This window comes from Hyperoodon ampullatus, assembly GCF_949752795.1.
Source record: "Hyperoodon ampullatus genome assembly, chromosome: 4".
In the NCBI taxonomy this organism is placed as follows: domain Eukaryota; kingdom Metazoa; phylum Chordata; class Mammalia; order Artiodactyla; family Ziphiidae; genus Hyperoodon; species Hyperoodon ampullatus.
The window spans coordinates 131,378,503-131,380,538 of NC_136917.1; the positions used below are offsets into that span (position 1 = coordinate 131,378,503).

At 47.2% G+C, this 2,036-nt stretch overlaps 1 protein-coding gene across 1 annotated transcript; it reads left to right on the forward strand.

Annotated features, from left to right (window-relative positions):
• Positions 1-357: 357 nt before the first annotated feature.
• Positions 358-1,484, forward strand: ACTBL2 (actin beta like 2; the record flags this gene model as incomplete). Its single annotated transcript, XM_079702007.1, is given in 3 exon segments — positions 358-792; positions 796-1,347; positions 1,350-1,484. Coding segments are annotated over 3 exon segments (1,122 nt in total).
• Positions 1,485-2,036: the final 552 nt, after the last annotated feature.

Here is a 2,036-nt window from a genome sequence, read left to right on the forward strand (position 1 = left end):
GCACCAAAGCAGGCTGACAGCCATGTGTGGGTTGCCTAACTACAGTAACCTGAGATTTGGCCATTTGGTAGGCAATTTTCTCCTTATGAAGGAAGGTCTACTAATGATTTGTATCATCATCATCATTATTAATACCTCCGAGGCAACCCCACCCAGAAATGCTGAGAACTGTTGAATAGGACCTGGGTGGTGCCAATGTGTACCATTAAATACCTGTCATCACAGCACAGGCTCCCCTCTTTGAAGGCAGCTCTGAAGTGTTTTCAGCCTGTTCATTCTCTCTCTTGCCCACCAGAGTCTGGTACTTACTCTATATTTAACTTCTGTTCACTCATCTGGAAGATTCTGGCCAGCACTATGACTGACAACGAGCTGTCTGCCTTGGTGGTGGATAATGGGTCAGGGATGTGCAAAGCAGGTCTTGGCAGTGACGACGCCCCCCGAGCTGTGTTCTCCATGGTAGGGCATCCCCGGCACCACGGGGTCATGGTAGGCATGGGCCAGAAGGACTGCTACATGGGGGGTGAGACCCAGAGCAAGAGAGGCATCATGACCCTGAAGTATCCCATTGAGCACGGAGTGGCCACCAACTGGGACGATATGGAGAAGATCTGGCACCATGCTTTTTACAACGAGCTCCGCGTGGCACTCGATGAGCATCTCATCCTCCTCACCAAGGCATCCCTCAGCCCCAAGATCAACCAGGAGAAGACTCAGATCATGTTCAAGGCTTTCAACACACCTGCCATGTATGTAGCTATCCAGGCTGTGCTGTCCCTCTATGCCTCGGGCTGAACCCCAGGCATCATGATGGATTCTGGAGATGGGGTCAGTCACACTGTGCCCACCTACGAAGGCTATGCCCTGCCCCATGCCATTCTTCGTCAGGATCTGGAGGGCAGAGACCTGACAGATCACCTCCTGAAGATCCTAACAGAACGAGGCTACAACTTCACCACCACAGCTGAGCAGGAGATTGTTCGCGATGTCACAGAGAAGCTGTGCTACGTGGCCCTGGACTTTGAGCAAGAAATGGTCAGTGCTGCTTCATTCTCCTCACTGGAGAGAAGCTACGAGCTTCCCGATGGGCAGGTGATCACCACTACGAATGAATGCTTTCAATGCCCTGAAGCCACTTTCCAGCCTCCCTTTCTGGACACTGAGTCCAGTGGGATCCATGAGACAATATTCAACTCTGTCATGAAGTGCGATGTGGATATTCGCAAGGATCTGTATGCCAACACCGTGTGGTCTGGAGGCAGCACTATGTACTCTGGCACTATTGACTGGATACAGAAGGAAACTGTAGCCCTGGCACCCAGCACTGTGAAAACCAAGATCATAGCTTCCCCCCGGAGCGGAAGTACTCCGTTTGGATTGGGGGCTCCATTCTGGCCAGCCTGTCCATGTTCCAGCAGATGTGGATCAGTAAGCAGGAGTATGATAAGGCTGGCCCTCCCATCATCCACAGGAAATGTTTCTGAATGGGCTTCCATGCCAATGCGTTTACACTGTCCCCAACTTCTAGATCATAGCAATGGTTCTGCTTTTATCCACTTGCAGTTGAGTCAAGGTAAATCTTCCACTCTCGCTAGTGGGTAAACCAGCAAACTCATCTCCATCCAAGTACTGTGGGCTCCCCACCAGCTAACCATATCTTGACCTCTATCAATTTAAGGAGGATTCTGAGATCCTATTCTATTTTCTTTACTTTTAGGGTTCAAAGAAATGTAGACTTCCTTAAATGAAAATAAGTGACAAGGAGTAAAATGAGAAATGGCCTTTCAGAATTTTCAAGCTTTCAATACTAGTTCTTGCTTAAAATATTTAACAATAGCAGGCTGTACCACCCTGTAAAAAATGTATAGGTATTTAGCAAACATGTCTTATTAGTTAGAATTTTGGTTTTGTTTTACTTCTTTGCATAGAGATAATGAACTATATGGATGAAGAAAATCCATATTTACATAAGCACTAAGGAAATAGAATATTTTATCTTAAAATATACTGATAAATCTGGCTATCTGAGCAGCTAA